General features: G+C 34.5%; 1 protein-coding gene across 5 annotated transcripts in view; it reads right to left on the bottom strand.

Moving 5' to 3' along the window:
• LOC150093195 (integrator complex subunit 4-like) overlaps nucleotides 1-26,420 on the bottom strand; it is a 220,672-nt gene that overhangs the window by 122,293 nt on the left and 71,959 nt on the right. For all 5 annotated transcript variants that reach the window (XM_090413369.1, XM_090413370.1, XM_090413368.1 and 2 more), the window contains 3 exons: nucleotides 19,226-19,297; nucleotides 10,505-10,679; nucleotides 1,033-1,238 (listed from right to left, as the gene is read on the bottom strand). In XM_090413369.1, the coding sequence (XP_090269495.1) occupies nucleotides 1,033-1,238; nucleotides 10,505-10,679; nucleotides 19,226-19,297 (453 nt within the window). The remainder of the gene's footprint in view (nucleotides 1-1,032; nucleotides 1,239-10,504; nucleotides 10,680-19,225; nucleotides 19,298-26,420) is intronic.

Genomic DNA, 26,420 nt, shown 5'->3' with positions numbered 1-26,420 from the left:
AACCCTAACCTGGTGTTAGCGAAGTATCAGACTCCATATGGCTGATTATTTATGTTGCAGAGGTCATATGGAGTGGTAAGGTGCAATGTCCTTAAACATCTGTTTCATATACATTGAGAATTGAAAGCCTTTAGGTCCTTAATGTGGGATCATGACTGAATGCCTCTAAATCAGAATGCTGTCTACCACTGCAACGATACTGTTCATGCCTCGCACACTGAAAGGTAACACTAGCTGGAGTTGCTGTCATACTGTTACGGTGCAACTGCTCTGCTGATGAGGCCACTAAACCTGAGGCACCAAATTGTCTGCAGACAACCTAAGTACTGGTCTGGGTGTCATGCGTAGAAGAGCAGCTATCATACTGCAATCTATCACAACTCATCTTCTCCAACTGCTCAAAAAACTCAGTGGTGTTAAAATAAAAAAAATTAAACAAATAAAATTTAAATGAAAGACATGAATTAGTGCAGATGGTATTTGATAATGAAAATAAAACAAGAAAAAGGTTTTTGATTGTGGCACCATTTTAAAAATGGATGATCAAAATGATAAATATAGATTATGAGCATACAGAGCACCTGTTTGAAAACTTCACCATGGCAATGCTACTGAAATAGGTCAAACATGATACTGATACAATTACACAAAAATGTGGCATAATAGAGTTTAGCAATACTAAAATTGAAAAGTTGATAAGATGGTTTCAGCAGTAGTAGAAATGCTTAAGGTTTTCCCAACTCCAATACTTTTAGATCACACTTCCACATATAGACAGAAAAACTGCTGAATCATTAAAAAATAAAATACATAAATAAAATAGCACTAATAATAATTCCAGTTATTAGGTGTTTTAATAATGGAATAAGGAGACAAAAAAAAAAATTAAGTTTATTAATCTTATCTATGCAGTAGTCATAAGCAAGCAAGTAACTATCTTAAAAACATTTTGATGTCAATCAGATGAAAACTTTCAGACAATGAAATTATGAAACTAGTTACATACATGCATGCATCCTCATTCATACATACCTCTAGTACAGCAAGGATTGTTTCAAGCTGATCCTCCCTCAATATTATATGTTTACTAATTTTTCCAAGACAATGAATAGCTTTTAGTCGAACCTCTTCAATTTCATCATTAAACATATCTACTAGAAAATCAAGTGATAGGTGTGCAAATGATGGAAACAGAGTGGCAAGTTTACATAGGGAATCTAAGGAAGCACTTCGTACCTCTGAAATGAATTTTAACATTAGACATTACAAAATTATTAAAACAGAAAAGGAAAGGCAGAAAAATACTGAGTCAGAAACTACTATTATAGATGACATGACATGAATCCAAATGACTTTTTGTGTAGTTTGGAGTTATGTCAAAGGATTACCATGTGGGAAAAAATAAAACAACAACAAAAACTGATGTTTATTAATTCTTAACTATTAACTATTATGCTAAATTATTTCGCATCATCAGCAAATAACTGAATATTTCCTTTCAGGTTATTTCCTATATCATTTATGTACAAATTAACATCCCCTACCAGCCGATGTGGATGAAATAGTGACACCAAATTGCACTTCTTATCCATGTTATTCAATGGGTGTTAGAGCTTCGTATCCAGATTTAGCTGAATGTCTATAGATGTCGTGGCCGATTGGGGGGGGGGGGTAAACAGCAATGGCCCCAGCATTGAACCTTGTGGCACACCACCAGTCACCTGTTTTCACCTCGATTTTGCCCCTCCATATACTACTTTTTGATATCTGTCCAGCAGCCATCCTCTTATCCACATAACCAGTGTATATCCATTCCCATTTGTTCTAATTTGTGTAACAGTTCATTTCAAAATTATAACTTTCTCATCATCATCATTATCAAATTCCTGATATATACCCTCAAAGAGTGTACACGATATGATAAGTACTACATGAAACATTTACATCATTACTAACTTCCTATCTAAAATTTTCCTCCAAATCAGTCTGTTAAATGTCAAGCCGCCAATATTATCAGGATTTATATTTCTGTCTTCTAAGGCACTTTTTACAGTATCAATCCACCTATATCTTAGTCTTCCTCTGGGTCTTTTTCTTGCCAACCTGGCAGAGAACACTTGTTTTGCTAACCTTTCCTCTCCCATTCTGCTTAAGTGACCGTACCACCTGAGATTAGCTCTGCTAATGCATTCCTGGATGCTGACAATATCAAGTTCTTTCCTAATATCCTCATTTTTATTACGATATTGCCATTGATGCCATCTGTTCATGCCCCAAATACATTTTGGAAAATTATGGAGATAACTACCATGTTTGAGTAAAACTTTAGTTTAATATAAACCAAAATCCACATTCGACGTTTTGACTTTTATATCAAGGTCATCTTCTGGAGCATATATACTATATACAGAGAAACAAGCTGCACTACAATCTACATGGTTTGTTAAAGTTACTGACCAACAGTTACAACAATTATTGGCCTGACCTCTGGTGGGAAAAAAAAAACTTACTACATCAATGCTAGAGTCCTGTTATTAATATTATCTATTAGTTGTAAAATTACATTGGGAGCAACAACAAGTCTATATACAGGGTGTTCGGGATAAATTTGACAGTTTCGTAAGGAAAAAGAAAATCTTCTTTGTATCTATTAAATTTAATGAATTGACAAAAAAACATTACAGGCAGAGTTAATTACAATACTATCAACAAGATTTACTCAAAATAACCACCATTAGCATCGATCACAGCTTCAATTCTGCTTCGGAACCTCGAACAAGCTGATGCTACAGTCTCCCTGGGAAGGACCGCAAAAACTGTTTTAATTTTATCCATTAACTGGGCTTTTGTATTACTGGAAGTGCGATTGGTGTCTTTTTCAACTGCACCCCATACAAAATAATCCATGGGGTTAAGGTCTGGGGAGTTTGGAGGCCAAACATTTGGACTGGTGAAGTCGTAGAAATTTTCCGACAACCATTTTTGACTTTTCCCAGAGGTGTGGCAAGGGGCCGAATCCTGCTGCCATACATGCGGCCTACCATTGGCTACCCTTGTTATCCAGGGCTTGACTACAGTTAGCAACTCCACGAACAAAGCCCGAATTCCAATGCCAGGGTTCTTCAACACCTGTTCCTGCAGATTTGCGAGGAATTCTGCTGTACGAACGCAATCAGATCGTCTGCTAGGGATCTTTCTTCTTGCTACATCCTCGTAGTCACCATTGCAAGTCTCTAGTTCATGCCTGATTGTTTTTACTGTATTCAGGGAGCATTGGGCAGCAGTCGTAATATCCTTATTTTGATGGCGGGCACGAATCATCATGATACAAGTTATTCTCTTCCATGATTCAGGTGGGTTCCAGCTATCCATCCTTTCTGACATCTTGTATATGAATGAAGAAGGGTCCAAACTTTTAAATGAAGAGAAGTGTGTGTTAATACATGTAACTTACGGAAAAATATAATTAATTATAAATATGTCAAATTTATCCCGAACACCCTGTATATATGATTCTACATATAACCCTTATACATATTATACATATGCATTTAATTATGTTTGTGTTTATGTGCATATAAACAAATGATTATACATATATACATACAAACACCATGATTATACACATACATTCCAACCAGTTGGGATGGGATGGTTTCCAATACTAGCTGAAGGTTGCCTAGAGTGAGTCCTGAAGTATGCTGGATACTAAATATTAAGTAGGCTGAATGTGTGCCATCCAGATTCCTGGAATTTTCATGCCACCATTATTGTTGATATTTGGGTAGTTTATCAGAATTTCGCAGGCTTTCTTAAATTTTCTTTCATACCAGGTTTTTGTATGGTGTAAAGAGCAGGTACTTTTCCAGTCGATTTGGTGTAAGGTGTTGAGAGCGTGATCTGAGAGTCCTGCTTCACCAAAATGGTTATATTTAATGTGTCTTATGTGTTCTTTCTTACGTATAAGGATAATATGTCCTGTTTCACTAATGTATGGTAAGTAACAGGTGCAGTGGATGCAATAAACTCCAAGATGTGCCAATGGGAGGAGAGGATCCTTAGAGGAGTTGAATATGTTTTTAAGTTTGTAGGTGGTTTAAAGGTGGCATTGAGATTATACTGGTGTAGGATTCTGTCGATTTTTTCTGATAACCCTTTGATGTATGGGATGGCTATAGTTTTACTGTAATTTAGATTATTTTTTGATAATGTTTTATGAAGTACTTTATTAATAGTATTTTTGTTATAGCCATTATTTATAAATGTGTCACTGATGATTTTTAGTTCCTGTTTCAGAGCTTGCTGGTTAGAGCAAATTGTTATAGCTCTGTTTTTAAGGGCATTAATTACTCCATATTTTTTGTGATGGGTGGTGGTATGAATTAGAATGTATGTATTGGCCAGTGTGTGTCGGTTTGCAGTAGACCATGAAGGATAGACTGCCTGAAGGAAGACGTGTGACCAGTGTGTCCAGGAATGGGAGTGAGTTCTGATTTTCCATTTCGATGGTAAATTGTATGCATTCATGTTGTTTGTTCAGGTGGCTAAGGAATGTGTTTAGCATTTGTCGCCCATGTGGCCAGATAACGAACACATCTTCAATGTATCTAAGCCACACTGTAGGTTTTAGAGTGGAGGAATCAAGAGCACTTTGTTCTAAAGTTTCAATATAGAAGTTAACGATGGGGGGGGGGGGATGTGGTGAGCCCATGGCCGTACCTTCTTTTTGTAGGTAAAATTTATTTTGCCACACGAAGTAACCGTAACATAGTACGTGGACAAAGAGGGCTGTAATGTTGGGTGGAAATTTGTTCCGTAGGAAAAGAATTGTGTCATTGATTGGGACATTTGTGAAAAGGGCAGAAACGTCGAAACTGACTAATAAGTCATCTTTGTTAAGTGTTATGTCTTCAATATTGCTTATAAAGTGTTGTGTGTTCTTTATGTAGAGGGGGAATGATCTACCAACTCCTTCAGTGTTGAAGCTAATTTCTTGGCTAAGTGGTAATTAGGGCTATCAATTCCTTCCACAATAGGTCGAAGCAGCACATTTTGTTTGTGTACTTTCAGGACACCATATATTCTGGGAGAGCGGGCGTAATGGGGTATAAGTTTTTTAACTGTGTCTGATGGCCATGAAGTGACAGACTTAAGTAATTTCTCTGTTTTATTCTTTATCCTGTTTGTTGGGTTATAGTTTACCAGCTGATAGGTGCTGTTATCGGAGACTAGTTGATTCATCTGATGGATGAATGTTGATCTGTCAAGGACAGTGGCATTGCCTTTATCTGATTTCATTATAATTATATCCTGATTTGCTTTTAATGACTTGATTTCAGCTAGTTCCATTTTTGTAAGATTGTTACGTATGGTTTTCTTATTGTTCAGAACATTGCTGGTTTCTAATTGTATTTTTATTGGCTATATTATTGTAGCCAATAAAAATACTTGTTCACCTAATGCTTCTTTCTATATGGTAGATAAAATCCAATTTATTGACCATTTTAGGTGCTAATGCATAGTTAAGGCCTTTACCAAGTAGCGCAAGTTGGCCGCTATTTAAGGTGTGGCTTGATAAGTTGATCACGTGGTTCTTGCTTGCAGGTGGTTGGTCGCTCCTTGCCACCCTTGTTCACTGTTGGAACTGTTTACCAGGGAGGAGATCTCCTGATTGGTTGGATTGGTATGACTGGTAGTCATATTTCGGCGTTGTTTCAAAATGTGAAATTTGTCCTCGAGTTTTTCTTTATTATTTTCTAGGATATATTTGGCCCCATTGTCAGTAATTCTTTCAAGTACTTGTGGAATGTCTGGATTTATATAGCTCAATAGTTCGGATTGCAATTTTGAAACATGATTTTGAGTTACTGCTAGGTTTTCGCAGGCTGTTTAGATTTGTTCTTTAAGTATTGCTTTCTCTGTGCAGTCATATATACGAAGTACTTCAGTGGGTGTAAATTTATTTTTCAGCTTGATCAGATAGGAATAAGGTCACTGTCCCTGCATCTCCTTAAAAAGGCCAGCCGATTGATCAAGAGGGAAATACGTATCTTTAACTTATCATAACGATTGCAACGCTTGTGAGTATAATTTCCATGGATGATGAGAATCCTTTCTTTTAGGCTTACACAGTGATCCGAATACATTTTGGAAAATTATGGAGACAACTACCGTGTTTGAGTAAAACAAACCATGCAGTTTGTAACATGTAACAAACCATGTAGACTGTAATGCAGCTTGTTACTCTGTATATAGTATATATGCTCCAGAAGATGACCTTGATATAAAGGTCGAAACGTCGAATGTGGATTTTGGTTTATATTAAACTAAAGTTTTACTCAAACACGGTAGTTGTCTCCATAATTTTCCAAAATGTATTCGGATCACCGTGTAAGCCTAAAAGAAAGGATTCATGCCTGAAATCTTTCTCAAGACTCTCATATCTGCAGTCTCTAGTCTTTGGTCTCTAGTGTTTTACTTCTAACCCAGCATTCAGATCCATAAGTTAAAATTGGTTTAAATACTGTCTTGTATACAGCCTAATTTAGTGTTTTGGCTAATTTCTCTTTTATTCCATATAAATTTATTCAGTTGACTTCCTACCATGCCAGCTTTGTTGATTCTGTTGTCTATTTCCATATTTAATTTACCATCTTCACTAAAAATCGTGCCTAAGTAGCTGAATTGTTTTACTTGTTCCACAGGTTGTCCATTCACAACACAGTTGACATTTTCAATGATTCTGCCTATTTTCATTGTCTTTGTCTTTTTATTGCTGACCTTCATACCATATCTATTACAACAGCTATTCAATTTAGTCAGAGAATCTTGCATACTTGTAGCAGATTTATTTAGAAGTATAACATCATCCGCATAAAGCAAAGAGCTGACATTAACATCTCCAATTTTGATATCAGGTTTAATAACCACATTCCTTCATAATGTGATCCATATAGATAATGAATAACAGAGGGGATAATGTACATCCTTGTCTGACACCAGATTTAACATTAAACCATCTTCCTGTACTTCCTTCAATTCTAACTGCTGACCTACAACTCAAATAAAGACCACGTACTGATTGATATAATGCCCCATCAACACCATTTAACTGTAGTGTTTGGAATAGCTTTTTTCTTGGCACCTTGTCATATGCCTTTTCCAGATCCATAAAACTTCAATACAGATCTTTGTTATATTCCTGATTTCTTAACTATCTATCGTAAAGTGAAAATCTGATCCTGACAACCTCTATACTTGAGAAACGGTTCTTCAACCGTTTCTCAAGTATACTTGCATATATCTTACCAGGAACACTCAGTAATGAAATGCCTTTGTAATTCTCAGATCAGTTTTATTTCCCTTTTTATATATGGGTACTATGAGAGCTCTACTCCAATCATCTGGAATTCGTCTCTCTGTCCAAGACTACTGAACTATGGAGTGCTGCCCTTGCATGACTTTTATACCTCCATACTTGAGCATTTCTGGTCGAATATCATCTACTCCTGCTACCTTTGAACATTTCAGGCTTTTGATGGCTTTTTCTACTTCAAGTATGGATATGTATTCCTGACTGCATGCCTGGTCAGTGTTTTTTACCACTGTGCTGTCATCACTGCTTGTTTCATTTAGCAGTTTTTCAAAGTAATTACTCCATACTTCAAGATATCTTTTTCTCCTGTTTTCATGTCACCACTCTTTCCTCCATTTCTGAGCTTCTTCAACAACCTCCAGAATATCTTGCCACCTTCATGATATTTATTTTCTATGTTCTTCCCAAAGTCCTCTCATGACTTTTGTTTAGCCAGTTTTACAGAGTATTTAGCTTTCTTACATTTGTCTGTGTATTCTCTAAGAGCACAACCTGACTTATTTGCCAGGAACTTTTGATATGCTTTCTTCTTTTCTGTCACTGCCTCTTTAACTTCCTGTGTCCACCACTGAGTTCTGATTTTTCAATTCTTGCACACAACCTCACCACATGCCTCTCTGGCTGAATCAATGTTTTTTTCAGGGCTTGCCACTGAATCTCCAAGGTTCGGTTCCTGCTCTCATACTCTTCCATTTTTTCTTGAATAATTTTTGTGTATTTTATTCTACAGTTCACATCTGAGAGCTGCTCAACTTTTATTCTCTTGAAAACGTTCTTACAATGTTCTTTTCAATATGAAACATGAATTTCAATATGAAATTCATTTGAAATCCAAAATTTCAAATGATGGTACAACATGACAGATTATAACTTTCTTGCACTGTGAAATGGAACATTATCATCATCAGATTCCTGCCATGTACCCTCAAGGGGTGTACAGGATATGACAGTACTACATGAAAAAATTACATCATTACTAACTTCCTATCTACAATTTTCCTCCAAATCAGTCTGTTACTTGTCAAGATTCCAACATTATCAGATCTTATATTTCTATCGTCTAAGGCACTTTGTACCGTATCAATCCACCTATATCTTGGTCTTCCTCTGGGTCGTTTTCCTGCCAACCTGGCAGAGAACACTTGTTTTGCTAATCTTTCCTCTCCCATTCTATTTAAGTGACCATACCATCTGAGATTAGCTCTGCTAACGCATTCCTGGATGCTGACAATGTCAAGTTCTTTCCTAATATCCTCATTTTTAATATGATATTGCCATTGATGCCATCTGTTCACGCCTCTAATCTTTCTTAGGACTCTCATATCTGCGGTCTCTAGTCTTTGGTCAAGTGTTTTACTTCTGACCCAGCTCTCAGATCCATAAGTTAAAATTGGTTTGAACACAGTCTTGTATACAGCTAATTTAGTGTTCCGACTAATTTCTTTCTTATTCCATATGAATTTATTCAATTGACTTCCCACGATACCAGCTTTGCTGATTCTGTTGTCTATTTCTATATTTAGTTTACCATCTTCAGTAAAAATTGTGCCTAAGTAGCTGAAATGTTTTACTTGTTCCACAGGTTCTCCATTCACAACACAGTTGACATTTTCAATGATTCTGCCTATTTTCATTGTCTTTGTCTTTTTATTGCTGACCTTCATACCATATCTATTACAACAGCTATTCAATTTAGTCAGAGAATCTTGCAGACTTGTAGTGGATTTATTTAGAAGTATAACATCATCCGCATAAAGCAAAGAGCTGACATTAACATCTCCAATTTTGATATCAGGTTTAATACCACATTCCTTCATAATGTGATCCATATAGATAATGAATAACAGAGGGGATAATGTACATCCTTGTCTCACACCAGATTTAACATTAAACCATCTTCCTGTACTTCCTTCAATTCTAACTGCTGACTCACAACTCAAATAAAGACTAAGTATTGCTTGATATAATGCCCCATTGACACCATATAACTGCAGCGTATTGAATAGCTTCTCTCTTGGCACCTTGTCACATTATGCTGCTTAAAGTCCAATGCTGTAATGGTAGTGTACAATAGTACACCAGCATGAAGTTGCTCTACTGCATTTCTGAGCATGCATTGAAGTGAAAAGAGCATTAACAAACATTTCTACTAGTGTTCAGCTATTCAGAGGAGTAGGAGAAGAGAGCATAGAAAACGAATTGTGGTAGTTTCTTTATATTCAATAAGTATGTTATTGTTCATGTTGTTTGATGTGATCTGAAGGATATATTGGCACTTGCATAGTTATGTTATACTGACTTTATGTTGTGTGTGTGTATATATATTCGTATTTTTATTATTTTTTTAAATAAATTAAACATATCTTCTTTGATTATAAAGGTGTCTAAAGATTCATCTCTCAATACATTAAATGATTAATTCAGAGGACAAATTATGTGTGTGATATCTTGGGACAGAAATCTGTGTGAAGCTTCATTTAGAGCTTAGTTTCAGGTGTTTTCTTTTTTGCTTTGATGTTAAGATTTAAAACAGTTTGAAAATACATTAGTAAATTATTAATGGCACAAAAAATGAATGCATGCACAAGAAGAAACAAAGCAAAAAATATCCTCCCTCCTTGTTCATTCTAACTTTTCTTTCTTAAGCAACTCCTGGGGTAAAGATATTTGAAAGAAATCAGATATTTTTACATGGACCATACATAAAATCCTAGTATGTAAAATGTGATATACTATAGAATGGCTTCAGTGGTGAAAGAGTAATGTCTCTCTTTGACAACCCAGTAAGTTGTGTTTATCAACCTCACTGGGAAACTTGTGAATCTTAAGTGAGAGATGATTTTCATCTTTAACAGAGATCTCAAGATGTAAACAGTTTCCTCCTGGAACATTGCCGAAGAAAAGTATCGCTGGCCTATTTAACTTGGTACATCAACAGTACTAATGTACTATAGAGTTCTTATTTATTTATTTATTTTTTATTTAATATGCTCTGCAATTTAGTATGGGGTGCCTTTTAATAAATTAAATATCAGAATCGTATTAGTGTTAGCATCCATGCAAGTTATAATAATAATAAAAAAGAGAAGAAGGATTATGTGAATTATGGTTAAAATATATTATATATACCTAAGAATTCATCCTCTAAACCATGTACAAAAGCTCCACATGCTCCTGAACTCATAAGATTTATACTCTCTGCATCGATTTCTTCTTTTGGAGCATCATCTGCCCATTTCTGTCCAGTAGCCCATTCTCCACTTTCATAATTTTCTTTCTGACGTTCATGAGCTGAGCGTTTTTTCTAATTGATAATAAATTACATGAAGAATAAATATTTAAAGAACTCAAACATGATTTAATGAGATCTTCCATATAAAATTAAAAAAAAAAAAAAAAAACTAAGTTAAATATGTTCTAGAGTTTATAATATATATAATTTGGATGCTCTACTACCTGATGATGATTTCTATGAAATGGCTAGCATACCATCATACCAATGACCTGTCGTGCATGACTACTAAGTTTTCAATTCTTTCCCTTTCAAATCCATAATTTTTGATCTCTTGGCTTTTTAGTCTTTTTTATTCTTTTCATATATTTATGTTACAATTTTGCCATTTTTCTTATTAACTGGTTCCATATTTTCTACATTACTAACCAAATACTATTTGTTACATCACTGTCAAATTCAGTACTTAATCTCACCTCCAAAAATCAGGTATGTTCTAACTTTCAACTATTCTAATATAAAAACATTCCAATTGGTAATTTAAAAAAATAAGCTATTAACACACAGCCTAGTGCTGGATATAGAAGGATAGCTTCATCTCATTTAAATAAGCACAACTATTCTATTCTTTTTTTTATCAAATTTATTTAGAACTACAGTCTTCATGAACTGACATAACAAAATCACAATAGTAATTTCTATTGAAAATAATCAAGAGTAAACTCATAATTTTCTTTTCAATAATAAGCCATCTTTTATAGCTCCTGTCTTTAAATTAAATTTAAAGACAAACTTTTAAAAAACGATACTTTTTTTTATGCATGGCACAACTGTTTTAACATGTTAGAATTTCATCTATGTTGTAGATGCATAACACCATATAATTATTATAAAAAAAGTAATGATAGTAATAACAAAAATAATCAAAATATCCCACTATTCTAAATTCTCTCAAAACAGTTTCATTATTTTCCTTTGATTCCTAACTAAAATCATTCAACTAGAAAAATAAACTGTTTATAACAGTCTAATGATTTATTTTTTTATTTAAATATTCCACCTCTAAAGAATCTCATTCGAATATTCCATCTCTGAAACTTCGCTTTGCTGCTAGTAATATCCCAATTCTAAAAATCACTAATTCTCATGAACAAAATGCAAACCTATTCAATATTTTGCTCTTCAAGTGCTAAAACAGTTTTAAGTAAAATCTAATGTATGGAAACCAAAATTAAAGGCATACCAATGGGAATAAGCATTAATGAGATGTTCTTTTTGTAAAATATATATAGTTAGAAAACATAAATCAAGTTTAGAAAGTAAACTTATAATGAAAATTTAAAGCAAAAGTATAACAATAAAGAAAACTTTTCCATATAAAAATGTTCTACTGGTATTTCAATAATCAAAATTTCTACAAAATTCCTTAATTTTATTTATAGCATGAATTCTGATGGCCAAAAAATCTATGCTGAAAAATTTCCGAATTGGCATTTTTCTTTATTACAAACTGCAGGAAAAAGTTGTTCTTTAAATGTTTCACAATAATGCTTCTACTTTTCTTTCCAGTTATGTATCTGTGAACATTTCTGACATTGCAATATTTCTTAATATAGAAACATTTCTGATTTCCAAGTTGTATTCTTTTTGGCTGTCTTTCACTTTTGTGTATCTTTTATTTATTTATTAATTTTTTTTGTTTGATAAGCAACTGTTGACTTCCTAAACTTATTTTTAAATATTTTTCATGTATAATGCCATGATTTGTTCCTTAATTCTTTTTACCTTCATTTTGTAATTATTTATGTCCTAGCTCTTGTGTGAAATTAGGATTCCGTCTTTCCAAATGGCAATGTCCAAGTGAAAATCTGACAATGCCATTTAAAGTATTATTACTTTGAAATTCATCAGATTAACATTCTCTGAATTCATTCTGTGGGCACTCACTTTATCGGCACATATGAAAGCTTAATTCTTGTATAATGTAATACAAGAAGCTTTTAAAGTTTGCAAGTTTTGAAGCGAATAAAAGTTGAGCAGCTCTCAGATGTGAACTGTAAACTAACATACACAAAGATTAAAATAAAGAACTTTTATTATTAAAAGACCAAAAGATAAATGATAAAATATACAAAGAGCCAACAAGTTTCACTAGCCACTGTCTAGCATTTTCAAGGCTGAACTGGTGTGAAAACAAATGCATTAAGTTATATTTCAAACATACACTTTAGTAACTGTTAGGCCGTTACATTTGATCATTCTGTTTGAAGGCGTGCATGTGTTCGAAAGCTTCAGTCGGATTCCGGTACATGACCACGTGTTGTGTAGTTTTTTGCATATTGTAATTCTGTCGAACTGAGAGATATGATGAAATTTTTCCATATGTCTTTAAGAGTGAAACCCTGATTTCTATTTAAATTATTGCCTGTGCGTAGTACCACAGCTGCTTCTTTTAAAGTTCTGTATCTGTAGTCATTCTCGATGTAAGGAATAGAACTGTTTTTCCAATCTATAACGTGATTTGATGTTGAGAAATGATGAGCTAAACCAGATATGATGATTCTATTATGATTGACATCTTCCACATGTTCCTTCTCTCTTATTTCAAAACTTCTAGAAGTCTAACCAATGTAAGAAAGGCCACACGTGCATGGAATTTCATATACTCCAGGACATTTGAAGAACAGTACCTCATCTTTAGGTGATCTTAAGATTTGTCTGATCATGGTAGTTGGTTTAAAAACCACTCTGATGTTATGAGCTTTTAACATTCTCGCCAATTTTGTGGAAACTGAATTAATATATGGAATGACAGCTGTGGACACATACAAACAATTGGAAGGTCTAGCCATGGGTAGTCCTCTGTCACTACCATATGCAGACCTTTTTATGGAAAAACTTGAAAAGGATATTCTTTCCACCATTGTACCAAAACCGTCAATTTGGTGGAGATATGTCGATGACGTGTTCATCATCTGGAAAGATACCATGGAAAACCTTCTCGGGTTTCTGAACAAAATCAACTCACTACACAATAAGATCAAATTCACTATAGAACTAGAGAAGAACAAAGAACTTCCTTTTCTTGACTTCCTAGTGAGGAAAGAAGATAACAATTTCCAACTGTCCATTTACAAGAAACCCACAGATACTGGTAGATATCTACATTATTCGTCCAACCATCATAGATCACAAAAACACAGCTTCATTCACATGCTCCGTAATAGAGCCTTAAGGTCTATTTCAAAAGAAACAGATGTGCAGAGAGAACTGTCACTAATAGCTAACACTCTATCTCTTAATGGATACCATTCTAACATTTTAAACAAATGGCTATTTAAAGACAACCATCAACAACGTGTTACGGTGCCCCAATATGTATCCACAGCTGTCATTCCATATATTAATTCAGTTTCCACAAAATTAGTGAGAATGTTAAAAGCTCATAACATCAGAGTGGTTTTGAAACCAACTACCATGATCAGACAAATCTTAAGATCACCTAAAGATGAGGTACCGTTCTTCAAATATCCTGGAGTATATGAAATTCCATGCACGTGTGGCCTTTCTTACATTGGTCAGACTTCTAGAAGTTTTGAAATAAGACAGAAGGAACATGTGGGGGATGCCAATCATAATAGAATCATCATATCTGGTTTAGCTCATCATTTCTCAACATCAAATCACGTTATAGATTGGAAAAACAGTTCTATGCCTTACATCGAGAATGACTACAGATACAGAACTTTAAAAGAAGCAGATGTGGTACTACGCACAGGCAATAATTTAAATAGAAATCAGGGTTTCACTCTTAAAGACATATGGAAAAATCTCATCATCTCTCTCAGTTCGACAGAATTACAATATGCAAAAAACTAAACAACACGTGGTGATGTACCGGAATCCGACTGAAGCTTTCGAACACATGCACGCCTTCAAACAGAATGATCAAATGTAACAGCCTAACAGTTATAAAGTGTATGCTTGAAATATAATGTTCTTGGACCACTGCTGTTTAATCTGTTCATTAACGATATAGGGAATGGTCTAAGTGGGACAGTTCATTTGTTCGCTGATGATGCAAAGTTGGGTAGGGCGATAGTGAATGCAGAAGATGTCAAAGTCTTGCAAGATGACTTAGATAGATTGGAGTTCTGGACTAAGGAGAATGGATGTCAATTTAATGTGACAAAATGTAAGGTTATGCATTTCGGAGTGAAAAGATTAGCAGCAGTATACCACATTGGTGGAACTGTACTCCAAGAGATTGATGAGGCCAGGGATTTGGGAGTGTTGGTGGATAGGGAGATGAAGTTTAGGGGGCACATTGCAAAAGTAGCTAAATCAGCTCATCAACTCACTTGGTTGTTGAAAAATACCTTGACGAGCAGAGAAAAACAAGTTATTGTACCTCTGTACCGAGCCCTGATAAGACCTCATCTCGACTACTGTGCCCAGATTTGGTCACCTAGGTTCCTTCTTGATGGGGAGGAGGTGGAGAGGATCCAGAGGCGAGTGACTAAGATGATAGCAGGTCTATGGAATGCACCATATGAGAACAGGTTGAAGATTTGTGGGTTGCAGAAACTAGTTGATAGGCGAAAAAGGGGAGATATGATTGAGACATTCAAATTGCTAAAAGGATTCTATAGGATTAATTCAGATGATATTTTTGAGATCAGGACTGGTGGTGGGAGAACTAGGGGACACCCATGGAAGCTGGGCAAGAGCGTGGTTAGCAGGGGTGTTAGAGCTGGGTTCTTTACTTTTAGAGTGGTAAATGAGTGGAATAAGCTGCCAGAGTCTGTTGTGGGTGCTATGACAGTGAGCGAGTTCAAGGCAAGGTATGATAGATACTGTGAGAATGATGAACAGCTGTGTGAACATGATGTTTAGGGCCTCCCTCGATGAGTCTAAGGACTCCTGGAGTAGCCCGTGGTAATAATAATAATAATAATAATAATAATAATAACTTAATGCATTTGTTTTCACACCAGTTCAGCCTTGAAAATGCTAGACAGTGGCTAGTGAAACTTGTTGGCTCTTTGTATATTTTATCATTTATCTTCTGGTCTTTTAATAATAAAAGTTCTTTATTTTAATACATCAGACCAAATATGTACAATTTAAATACACAAAGATTATTGAATTAAAAATGAAAGAGTTTGAGAACAGGAACCAAACCTTGGATATTCAATGGCAAGCCCTTGAAGAAAACATTGATTGATTCAGCAAGAAAGGCATGGGGTGAGGTTGTCTGCAAGGATAGAAAAATCAGGACTCCATGGTGGATACAGGAAGTTAAAGAGGCAGTGAAGGAAAAGAAGAAAGCATATCAAAAGTTCCTGGCTAATAAGTCAGTTTCCTCTTAGAGAATACATAGACAAATGTAAGAAAGTAAAACATTGTGTAAAACTAGCTAAACAAAAGTCATGGGAGGACTTTGGCAAGAACATAGAAAATAAATATCAAGAAGGTGGTAAGATATTCTGGAGGTTGTTGAAGAAGCTTAGAAATGGAGGAAAGAGGGCTGTAAAAGAGTTAGAGATGATAAAGGTGACATGAAAACAGGAGAAAAAGATATCCTTGAAGTATGGAGTAATTACTTCGAAAAATTGCTAAATGAAACAAGCAGTGATAGCACAGTGGTAAAAAAACACTCAACAGGCATGCAGTCAGGAATACATGTCCATACTTGAAGTAGAAAAAGCCATCAAAGGCTTGAAATATGGAAAGGCAGCAGGAGTAGATGATATTCGACCAGAAATGCTGAAGTATGGTGGTATAAAAGTCTTACAGTGGCTGCACTGCATAGTTCAGAAAGCCTGGACAGAGGGACGAATTCCCGATGATTGGAGTAGAACTCTAATAGTGTTTATATATAAAAAGGAAAATAAAACTGAATGTGAGAATTACAGAGGTATTTCCCTACTGATTGATCCTGGCAAGATGTATGCAAGTATACTTGAGAAACGGTTGAGAAGAATTGTGGAAGAAAAGCTTGGTGAAGAACAAGCTGGATTCAGGCCAAATAGAGGCTGTCAGGATCAGATCTTCACTTTATGACAAACAGTCAAGAAAGCATGGGAACATAACAAAGATCTATATTTAAGTTTTGTCGATTTGGAAAAAGCATATGACAAGGTGTCAAAAGAGAAGCTATTCAACACGCTACAGTTATATGGTGTCAATGGGGCATTATATCAAGCAATACTTAGTCTTTATTTGAGTTGTACGTCGGCAGTTAGAATTGAAGGATGTACAGGAAGATGGTTTAATGTTAAATCTGGCATCAGACAAAGATGTACATTATCCCCTCTGTTATTTGTTATCTATATGGATCACATTATGAAGGAAAGTGGCATTAAACATGATATCAGAATTGGAGATGTTAATGTCAGGTCTTTGCTTTATGCGGATGATGTTATACTTCTAAATAAATCCGCTACTGGTTTGCAAGATTCCCAGACTAAATTGAATAACTGTTGTAATAGATATGGTATGAAGGTCAGCATTAAAAAGACAAAGACAATGAAAATACGTAGAATTGTTGAAAATGTCAACTGTGTTGTTAACAGGGAACCTGTGGAACAAGTAAAACATTTCAGCTACTACTTTTGCACCATTTTTAGTGAAGATGGTAAATTAAATATGGAAACAGACAACAGAATCAACAAAGCTGGTATGGTAGGAAGTCAGTTGAATAAATTCATATGGAATAAGAGAGAAATTAGTCGGAATACTAAATTAGCTGTATACAATACAGTGTTCAAACCAGTTCTAACTTATGGATATGAGAGCTGGGTCAGAAGCAAAACACTTGACCAAAAACTAGAGAACACAGATATGAGAGTCCTGAGAAAGATTAGAGGCGTGAACAGATGGCATCAATGGCAATATCATATTAAAAACAAGGATATTAGGAAAGAACTTGACATTGTCAGCATCCAGGAATGCGTTAGCAGAGCTAATCTCAGGTGGCATGGTCACTTAAACAGAATGGGCGAGGAAAGATTAGCAAAACAAGTGTTCTCTGCCAAGTTGACAGGAAAACGACCCAGAGGAAGACCAAGATATAGGTGGATTGATATGGTACATAGTGCCTTAGAGGATAGAAATATAAAATCTGATAATGATAATATTGCAGTCTTGACAAGTAACAGACTGATTTGGAGGAAAATTGTAGATAGGAAGTTAGTAATGATGTAGATTTTTTCATGTAGTACTATCGTATCCTGTACACCCCTTGATGGTACATGTCAGGAATTTGATGATGATGTAATACAAGAATAATTATAATAAAGTAATTATACTAAAAAAAAACTAAATACTAATTTCATTTACAATATTCAAATTTAATATTTTTCAGGATTTCAATTTCAACTTTTATTGTAAAGATATTTTTCTGTACTGCAAACAATATGCAGCCCTCAATGTTGTAATTCTACTTAATTTCCTGATACAATTCACATATCATATATTGCAATGTCTTTAAATCCTGTTTGGTTTTTTTAAATATTTCAACTACCAAATTTTTGCAAAAGAATGAATACCTTTCAAGTGTTCATCAGATAATGTGAATGATAAAAAACACTTTCAAGAACAATATATTTATATACAGTATATATGCTAATTTGATTTCAGTGGAAAACAACCTTTACATTTTTAGACTACTAACTAAATATGCTGAATTTAACAACCAAATTAACTATGATGCTCTTTTTATGTTTATACCCTCCTCCAAAAAGTCCATCAGTATTACAATAAAGCATTCAGGATAATTAATTTTAAAAAGGAGGAAAAAAAATATTTTGAGTGATAAGCAGCTACAAACATCATGCACATAATTTTCTCCAAGTCTACAGACACAGATTTCTTTTTTTTTTTTTAACTTTATAAAAAATTTCAAGATTAAAAAAAAAAAAACTTTAAAATTCTCCCTTTAACCCTTTATTTGACAGTGTTGCTCTCAGGCAACATGACTACAGTTGTTCTATTTTAATGCCAATAAGAGTTTTCACCCAACTGTTGTCATTACTGCTTCCAAGCAACTTTTGTCTTCATGGATGCACTTTTTTGAAGTTGAATCACCCTTATTGGCATGAGAATAGAACAAGTGTAAAGTCATGTTGCCTGAAAGCAGCACTGCCAAATAAAGTGTTAACATTAGAGCCGGTCACTGCTCAAAAATTAGTTATTTGGTTTTATATGAAACAATTTCAGTAAGAACACAGAATATTCTCCTTAACTTGCCACATATTTCACAGCACATGGAATCTTCAAGTAAATGTTAACCCATCAAGCATATCAGCAACTGGAAATAATCATTTTGGCATATACATAGGTAAATCAAATATGCTTATGAAATATTTGAGTGAAATTTGCTAAAAAATATACTTCTCTTGATACTCCACTTATTAGTAATAATTATTTTAAGAAAAGCTGTAATATTTTAGAAATTTGAGTGATTATTTTAGAAAATTAATATTGCTTGCAATATTAATTTTACACCAATGTATATTTCAGTACTTCAGAATTAAAAAGTTTCAATAATTCTAATATCTAAAATTAGATTTTTAAATATATTCATGAAAATTCATAAGAAATATGTTACTCACTCTTAAATTAGACATTAACTTCTTGTCCAATGTTTGTTCTAAAAAGTTCAAGCTGACATGGGTAATATTGCCCTGCAAACATCAGAAAAATATCTTAATAATATAAAATATGTGTATATATATATATATATATATATATCACAACCTCAGTAGAAAAACAAAATTTAAACAAAAAAGACAAGTCATATAAGCAAATTTGCTTATATACTTGTCTTTTATGTCTGAGTTTATATCTTTTCTTTTATTTTACTTTTTTCAGTTAGATGACATCAAAATTTTGATGTTACTTATAACCACCACACAAGTTAATATTATTTAAAATTATGTCCATAATTTTAAATAATACTACAAAGAGTAGAAATATTTACTATATTCAGTCTCTCCCATACCATTTCATTCCCAAATTTTTAATTTTGACAAGATACTTTCATTTAGCCAATTTTAAAACCACTTCTTATTCCTTAATTTATACATAAATTGTGGCCAAAAAAGTAGGTTAAGTAGGGTGCTCCATAAAACTAAAAGCTTGCTATATATTCTTATGTATTATTTTCAAGAAGCAATGGGAACCTGAGGTTCGGAATACTTCAAATAGCGATTTAAACCTTTTAAAATTATCTACTACTAAATATAATGAAACAAATATATATATATACACAGTAAAACCCCATTTTTACGTTCCTGCAATTTACATCCATTCTATATATCCTACCATTAACATCATTTTCCGTTGGTCCCGTCTTGAGGCCTATTCTTATGATATATTGTTTTCCTGCCATTAACAACTCAATGTTGATGTTATTTCCCGTGATTTGTGTTTTTTCTTGGGTGGCAATACTGATTTTCGAATCGATTTCTGCAGAAATCTGTGCATTTCTGTTCCCAGATGGCGTTGCTTTCGGCTGCAGTATCATTTCCGCCATCACGGTGACTTGCAGCAGTAATGTAGTGATGAGCGTTACCATGATTTTTCAATCACAGTACGAATTGATATTGCAGACTTTCTGCTATGTAATTTAGTGTGTGAAAGTTGCTTTCAAGTTGTGGTGGTGGATTATCCATGTTAGTATCATGGAGAAAAAGGATAGAAAATGTATTTTGGTAGAAGAAAAGATGGCAATTCTGTGACTCTAGATTCGCATGCCAGAACATGTGCGCATTTAGCAAAAGATCTTGGACTCTCTGTGTCCACTTTGAACACGATAGTAAAAAACAGGTCAAGCATTGAACTGAATGCAAAGCAATCTGGTGCTATATCAAAAAATCAACAATTAAAGATTTTTTTAAATAGATAAATGTAAGCAATTGTAAATTCATTTATTTTCAGTTATTAAATTTTGTAATCTAGTACGTAGACTCACATACTAGCAGTAAGTCATCTTTTAGCCTTTTTTAAATGTTTTTTTACATTTCCTGCTATTTACATTTTTTTCCAACAGTCCCCTGAGAAGTGTAAAAAAGGGGTATTTACTGTGTGTGTATATATATATATATATATATATATATTAATCCCACATATAGATGATTACAAAATCTATAACACAAAAGTGCCATGTGTGACCAAATGGCTAATTAGAAAGAAGGCATCTATTAACAAGTTTCTTGAAAAGCAAGGGATTATATTCACTAGGGAAAAACATATCTAAAGAACAGATGTGGATGTAATGAAGGATGAAAATGAAAAATTGGTTCAATATGTTTGAATGTTGACCAATGGCGAGTCTCACATAACTAGGAAAGAGTATTGTAATCAGAAGAGGGCAAACTATAAACTCCAAATATGAGAACAATATACTAAGGTTCGTTGGATGTGGGATTTATAGAGCTAGTGTAAAATCTCGTGAGAAATTAAATCTCGTAAAGTTTTCGCTATAGATTTTCCAGTTTTTGTTTGAAATTATGTAAGATAAATGTACTAAACAAGATGTTATAAAATTTGCTGAAAGAATGCACATACACTTGACCTGTTAGTAAAAGCTTGGTAGGAATTAAGCCAGATTAGCGCTGATAAGTACCATCCAAAGATCGTATAGTCAAATGGCCAACAATGATGTCATTTTTGCTACTGGCTGATCCTGGCCAGTTCATCATTAAGAACAAAGAGCTGAAAATCTGCATAAAAGGGAATGCAGCACTTGGCTCAAGACTTTTTTTTTTTTTTTTTTGACTTTCTGCTTTCGACTTCCTCAGGACTCCTTCCCTTTGTCCTTCCCGCTGCTGATGCCAGATGTTTTTCTGCTGCCAATCCTCTCTCTAGGCTCCGGGTAGCTACTACAGAACCCCAGCAAGTTCGATGCAGGAAAACTCTATGGGAAACCGCCTAAGCAGCTTGAAGACTGACCAGACAGAAGACGCTCCAGTCTCAATGTAGTTTGCTTTGTGTAAATTGGACTTTCCACTTGTGATAGTTGCAAGTAAGCAATATTTTAATTGTATTTTTGCTATGAGATGTACCTTGGAATCGTGTATGATTATGAGATATCATTGGTAAATAGGCAATAACTTGGTTAGAAGTTGAGGGAGGATTATGTGTTGTTACGTATGTTTAGTTTAAGAGAGTGTATGTGATAACATCGGGAATAGTCAGGGGCGTGCCAGTAGTGTCCGGCGCCTGTGTGCAAAACTTTAGTTGGCGCCCCTATGGCCCTTCCCCCAATAAAAAAAGCACTTTATAAAAACGTTTACTTTTAATATTTGATGCCAATGAAGCGAGTATTTCATTTTGAATTTTATCTCCTAAATAGGAGGGCATATTTTTAAAGTCAGGATCATTAGTTACACATTGTGTGTATTCCGATATACAAGGATCAAACTTTTCTAACATCTCAATGCATTTTAAAAAATTACCAATGTTGCGATCGTAAAGTTTATTACTTTTACCATGAAGAGCTAGATTTTGTTTGCCTAAAAACTGTACTACAAAAATTATTCTTTTTGTAACTTCATACCAATGTTTCCTTTCATTATCTAAAACTGTTTGCTGCAAATGATCAATACAAGTTTTATTTTTTAAGGATGTAATTAATTCTATCCAACTTTTGTAATTGTTCAAATGATTTAAATATTTCTCATGACGATTAAGGTACATTGCAAGATGTTGCCTATATTCTGCTGATAACAGCAGAATATAGAATAAAGTTAAAAACTGCAGCCGATTTTCTTATATATGTTTAAAGAAAATGCGAGTGTGAACAAGATTAAACAAATTCAAATGCAAGTCATCCTGTAAACAGTAAACTTATGCAAGTTCAAGTTTTTACTTGTTTACGTTAAACTACTTGTTAGAACTAGGATCAGAATAAAATAAGATCTTAAGGAATAATAACAAATAAGTGATTATAAATAATGTGTTTAAGACAAATCTATAAAATATAATTAAAATTTAAACAAAAATGTAATTTATTTTGATATAATTAATGAATAATATTTTTTTTAAGTATTTCCTCCTCGCCTGAAATCTTTGGCACTTGTGTGCATTGCACAGATTGTTGGCATGCCCCTGGGAATAGTGCTAAATAAGTATTGTATGTGGCTGAAGAAATTTTGCACAACTATGCACATATAAGCTTTTATGTTAAAGATGTGTTGTTACGTATTCTCTCTGGGAGCGAAAATTAAAAATATGACAAACATAACTGAAAACCATAAAAGAAATGGTAGTGCTGGTAGGTGCTAATAATTTAAGTGGTGACAAACATAGTATGAGAGAAGATATGAACGGTCTGTTGGAAGAAGAGAGAAAGAAATGTGAGAGAGTAAAAATTGTAGGATTACTACCTAGATATGATAGTACTGAGTTAAGGAAGGCGATGATAGCAAATGATTTCATGCGCAGGCTATGTAGAAGATATGGATGTGATATTTTAGATGTGTGAGGTGTGTTTGATGGCAGAAAAGATTTGTATAAGAATGATGGTTTGCACTTAAATTCATTTGGCATCAGAAGCCTGGAGAAATGACTTCTTGGTATGAGACTTAATGCAGAGAGTCAGGGGAAACTAGAACATTAAGGGAGGAATGGGAAAAATGTGTGTTAAAGTTCAGCTATGGTATACAAACATGATAAAGATATAAATGCCTTTCAACATGGTTATGTATGTGGCGTAGGAGTGAAAAAATATGCTTTGGGTTCGGACCTTTTAAGTACGTCTGGGGAGGGAAAAGAGAAAATTCTAGAACAAGACCAAATACATTGCATATCTAATTATAAGAATAGGCTAGGTCGTAATTTATTGTCTATACACAAATGCCAGGAGCATTAGAAACAAAGGAGTTGAATCTATTGCTTTATTGAATACGATGTGGCCTAAGATTGTTGGCATTAGTGAAACCTGGCTATCAGAATCAGATATGGTATGTGGGATCGAGTGTAACGGATATACTATTGTTAGGAATGACAGAAGAGATAGGAGAAGAGGAGGAGTGCTACTAATGATATCAGATGACTTAAGTCCAATTAGAGTAGAAATACAAGGAAACAATGATGGTAACAATGTCCCATGTAGCGATGAGTTTGAGTCTATTTGGCGTGAAGTGGAGGTTAACAGAATGAAATGTATGGTGGGGTGTTGCTACAGACCTGGCAGCTCAGTTGTAGGTGACGAAGAAATGCATCGCCAATTTAGCCTTATGGGTACCAAGCAAATGATCATTATAGGTGACTTTAATTTTCCAAACATTGACTGGGTAGAAGAGAAATCTCATGATCAGAAAGAACAGGAATTTATTGAATTGTTGTGGGATAACTTTCTCAAGCAGCATGTGAAAGAAGGAACTCGAGGTCAAAGAGTGTTGGATTTGCTCATAGCGTCAGAAGGGATCTCTGTCAAGAATATTGCCATTTTACCACCAATTGGTGACAGTGATCATGCTGTTCTTTCTTGGGAAGTATCTACTTGTATTGAAACTCCGATTAAATCAGGCTACATGCTGAATTACAAAGCTGGAAATTATGATCAACTTAGAAGAATATTAACCAACTAGTTTCACACAGAAAGTGGAGTAAGACAGGGATGTAATCTGTCACCAGACCTGTTCAATCTTACACTGGACGAAGCAACCAATAAGGCCTTAAACAAAGAAGACTCCAGAATCAAAATATATGGGAAAAATGTGACAAATTTAAAATTTGCAGATGACATTGCATTACTTGCAAGCACAGAAGAAAATCTACAGTGAATTTCTGATAAAATAAAGGAGAAGTGTATAAAATCTGGATTAAACATAAATATAGACAAAACAAAAATTATGCAAATAGGAAAAAGAAGCACCAATCTGAAAATTGAAATTGATAGTAAGAATCTAGAGCAGGTAGAAAACTTCACCTACTTTGGAGGAGTTATTGAGTACAATGGTGAAATTATGAAAGATATAAACAGACGAATCAGTCAAGCATCCCAAACTTTTGGATGACTTAATAAAATATGGAAGGCAAGAGACATCAAACAAGTAACAAAAGTAAGAATCTATGAAACAATGGTCCTCCCAATACTCCTCTATGAAAGTGAATGCTGGAATCTCAAAAAGGCTGAAGAGAAAAAATTATTAGTTACTGAAATGGGTTGGCTAAGAAGATTACTTGGAGTATCTCTGTTGGATCGACTAAGAAACGAAGACAAGGAAACAACTAAAACAAGAAATAATAATAATAGACAAAATCCAAAAAAGAAGACTGCGATGGTTTGGCATGAGGACAATGGGAACGGAAAGACTACCATCTAAAGCCTTGAATACAACGATGGAAGGTAAAAGATCCAAAGGACAGCCCAGAATTAGATGGATAGACAAAATAAAAGAGGACCTGAAAATCAAATCACAACAAGCGACACCAAACCGGACAGAATTGTTCGGACTCTCCTGGGACAGACAGAAGTGGAAAGAGTTCATTCAGCCTCATCATCATCCACATAGATGATGGAAGAGAGAAGAAGAAGAAGAATATTATCTTTGATCCCATGGTATCAGTTACTGAATGGAAAAAATGTCAGCAATGCATGGGAATCTTTGAAAAAGTGCTTGAATAAGGCAGTATCTGAATGTATCCCTAGTGTTCGAAGAGTAAATAGGTTGGGTGTGAAATGGATGTGCAGCCTTATTAAGCTAGAAATCCACAAGAAGATGATGATGTGGAAAGAGTATCATGAGAATAAGAGTGAGAGGAGTTATGAAATATATAAAACTCAGGCCAGAAAAGTAACGAGTATTGTGAGAAAAGTTAAAATGGAGTATGAAAAGAAATTGGATAGCCAATTTCTTTTCATACTCCAGCTAAAGGAGTATGAAAAAGCAATCTAAAGGCGGTCCAAAAGAATTTTATCGTTATGCCGCAAGCAAAAGAAAGAATGAATGTGGAAGAATAACTTTATTGAATGCAGATGGTACACGAGTGTCGGAAGCTAAGGAGATTATTCAGTTAATGAGTGCCCACTTTGCTAAGATAAATAAAACTGGTGTATGTAGTATAGTGCACAGTGCTACTGCTACGTTGGATGAAGAGTTAGAGGTTCATGAAAATGAGGTTGAAGAGCTTTTGCATAACCTGGATAAGAATTTGTCAATAGGGACAGATGGAATATCTGCCTGTTTGTTAAAGGAATGTTCAGCTGAATTGACTAAGCCTTTCACACATTTGTATAACTGAGTCTCAGCTCAGGAATGATACCAAAGGAATGTAATATAGTTCCATTGCACAAGGGTGGTGCAAAAACTGATGTGTCTAACTACTGACATGTTAGTATTTCTGGTGTGGTAGTGAAGATTTTAGAGAAGTTAGTAAGAACTCGCATACAGAAATGTATGTGAGTTCTTACTAATAGGTTTACTAAAGGAAGGTCATGTTTTAGCAATTTGCTCATATTTTATAACAATGTTACGGCCGAATTGGATAAAAGAAATGGATACACTATGATAATGTTGGATTTTTCTAAGGCATTTGATAGGATACCACACGACAGGCTGTTGCGTAAACTGGAGAATATAGGATTGGAACATAATCTATTGACTTGGATCAGGGGATGGTTAACAGATATCAAAATGTGGTATACAGTGGGTGTGAATCTGACAGATTTAAGGTAACCAGTGGTGTACCTCAGGGTTCAGTCCTTGGGCCATTATTGTTCAATCTATACATTAATGATTTCAAGCAGGGTCTATCATCAGATTTGCAATTGTTTGCTGATGATGCGAAGATAGGCAA

Source organism: Typopeltis vanoorti, chromosome 24 (assembly GCF_054136105.1).
Source record: "Typopeltis vanoorti isolate ZY-2024b chromosome 24, IOZ_Tvanoo_1.0, whole genome shotgun sequence".
Taxonomy (NCBI): domain Eukaryota; kingdom Metazoa; phylum Arthropoda; class Arachnida; order Uropygi; family Thelyphonidae; genus Typopeltis; species Typopeltis vanoorti.
The sequence above is the reverse complement of the archived record's forward strand: the minus strand, read 5'-3'. Positions and strand labels throughout refer to the sequence as shown.